At 36.7% G+C, this 1,664-nt stretch overlaps 1 protein-coding gene across 1 annotated transcript; it reads left to right on the forward strand.

Annotated features, from left to right (window-relative positions):
• Positions 1-290: 290 nt before the first annotated feature.
• LOC108116160 (60S ribosomal protein L10a-2) lies at positions 291-1,108 on the forward strand. Its single transcript, XM_017227895.2, has one exon. The coding sequence runs from the start codon at positions 391-393 to the stop codon at positions 1,039-1,041; it is 651 nt and encodes a 216-aa protein (XP_017083384.1). The 5' UTR covers positions 291-390; the 3' UTR covers positions 1,042-1,108.
• Positions 1,109-1,664: the final 556 nt, after the last annotated feature.

Below are 1,664 nucleotides of genomic sequence, written 5' to 3' on the forward strand. Positions count from 1 at the left end.
GTGACACAAGGTCTTGCAGTCATAAAGAGAACTCCGTCATGCGATTTATGAGTTTAAATGAATTCGAGTTAATAATAAAATTAAACATGTGCAGAGTAATCAAATTAAGTTTAATCAAATTTAAGTTTATTCAAATAAATTATCTCTAAGTTGATTAAAAATATTGATTTTTTATTTAATAATAAATTTAAAGCATTTCAGATTAAACTGAAACAGAAACTCACTGACTAAATTTCAATTTCGAAATTTCTATATCATTTATTTTGCTGTCATCGTATTTACCTACAAAATCTCTTTTAACTTCATAATTCATTTTAAATTTTGTGCTGACAACACGTTAGAAAAAAGTCTCCAAAAATTGTATAATATATATACAGTAAATCGTAAATTATGACATCGAAAGTATCTCATGAACTGCTCTATGCGGCTGTCAAAAATATACTACAAAACTCGCCGGACCAGGATAGTGACCGCCTGCAAAATGTAGAGCTGCAGATTGGACTTCGGGACTATGATCCTGAAAAATACAAGAGCTTCCATGGAAGTGTTACTCTACATCATCTGGCAGTTCCACGATTTAAGGTCTGCATCTTCGGAGATCAACAGCATTGTTATCAGGCCAAGGCCATTGGCTTGGATTGCCTGGATATGGATGCCATCAGGAAACTCAACAAGGATCAAAAGTTGATTAAGAAGCTGGCCAAGTCCTATGATGCCTTCTTGGCCTCCGAATCGATAATCAAGCAGATCCCAAAGCTAGTGGGTCATGGTTTCACCAATGCAGGAAAGTTTCTTGTCCCTTTGACTCACAAGGAATCGATGAGTTACAAAATCAAGGTACTATCCACCAAGAAGTTGCTGATGAAAAAGATGGTGTGTCTTTCGGTTAATGTTGGACATGTTGGCATGCAGGCAGAGGAGTTAACTCAAAACTTAACTATTTCGATTAATTTTCTGGTATCCCTGCTGAAAGATAACTGGCGAAATGTTAGCTCACTTCATATCAAGTCATCTTTGGGTGTTCCTCTTCGTCTGTACTAGATAACTCTTAAGTTAAAGAGAAGAAAGTGTGAATCAAGTGTAATAAAGTATCACGTGTTGTCTGAAATCGATTGGGTTTTAAATATTCTAGAATCTCAAGCATTAACAATTAATACCATATCTTCTGAGCATATTGTCCTGTCTTTATCCTTTTCCCTTCTCCATCCTTCTCCCTCTCCAAGTATTTAACCAAATCTCTGTAAGCTGTGACATAATTTCTTTTGCCTCACATCCCACTCTTTATTTGGCTTATAGACAATCCCCTTTGTTAGCTCAGCGATATATTATAAATTTCTTGGAGTTTTTTTTCTAGGTTGGGTGGAGATTGGCCTAAGCCAAAGCCAGGAAGATAAGACAAGTTCACGGCACATGCTGAGCAGGCTAATCAGGAAGGCATTTTTATTGGGGGACCCAACAGAAGAGGCAACAAATGTGCTGCGCTTGACTTATCCTTAATAATTATGGCTGTTTTGTTGCTGCGTCGATAAGAGCGTTGAAATAATTATGGCCTAGGCCAGAACTCTGAGGTAGATGGGGAAAAACGACGCCAGAAAGGCGCCTCTTATCAATAGGGAAACTAGATTGATTTGAATTTTAAAGAGAAATATTAAGACTATGAATAT

Source organism: Drosophila eugracilis, unplaced genomic scaffold, assembly GCF_018153835.1.
Source record: "Drosophila eugracilis isolate 14026-0451.02 unplaced genomic scaffold, ASM1815383v1 contig_367, whole genome shotgun sequence".
Lineage (NCBI taxonomy): Eukaryota > Metazoa > Arthropoda > Insecta > Diptera > Drosophilidae > Drosophila > Drosophila eugracilis.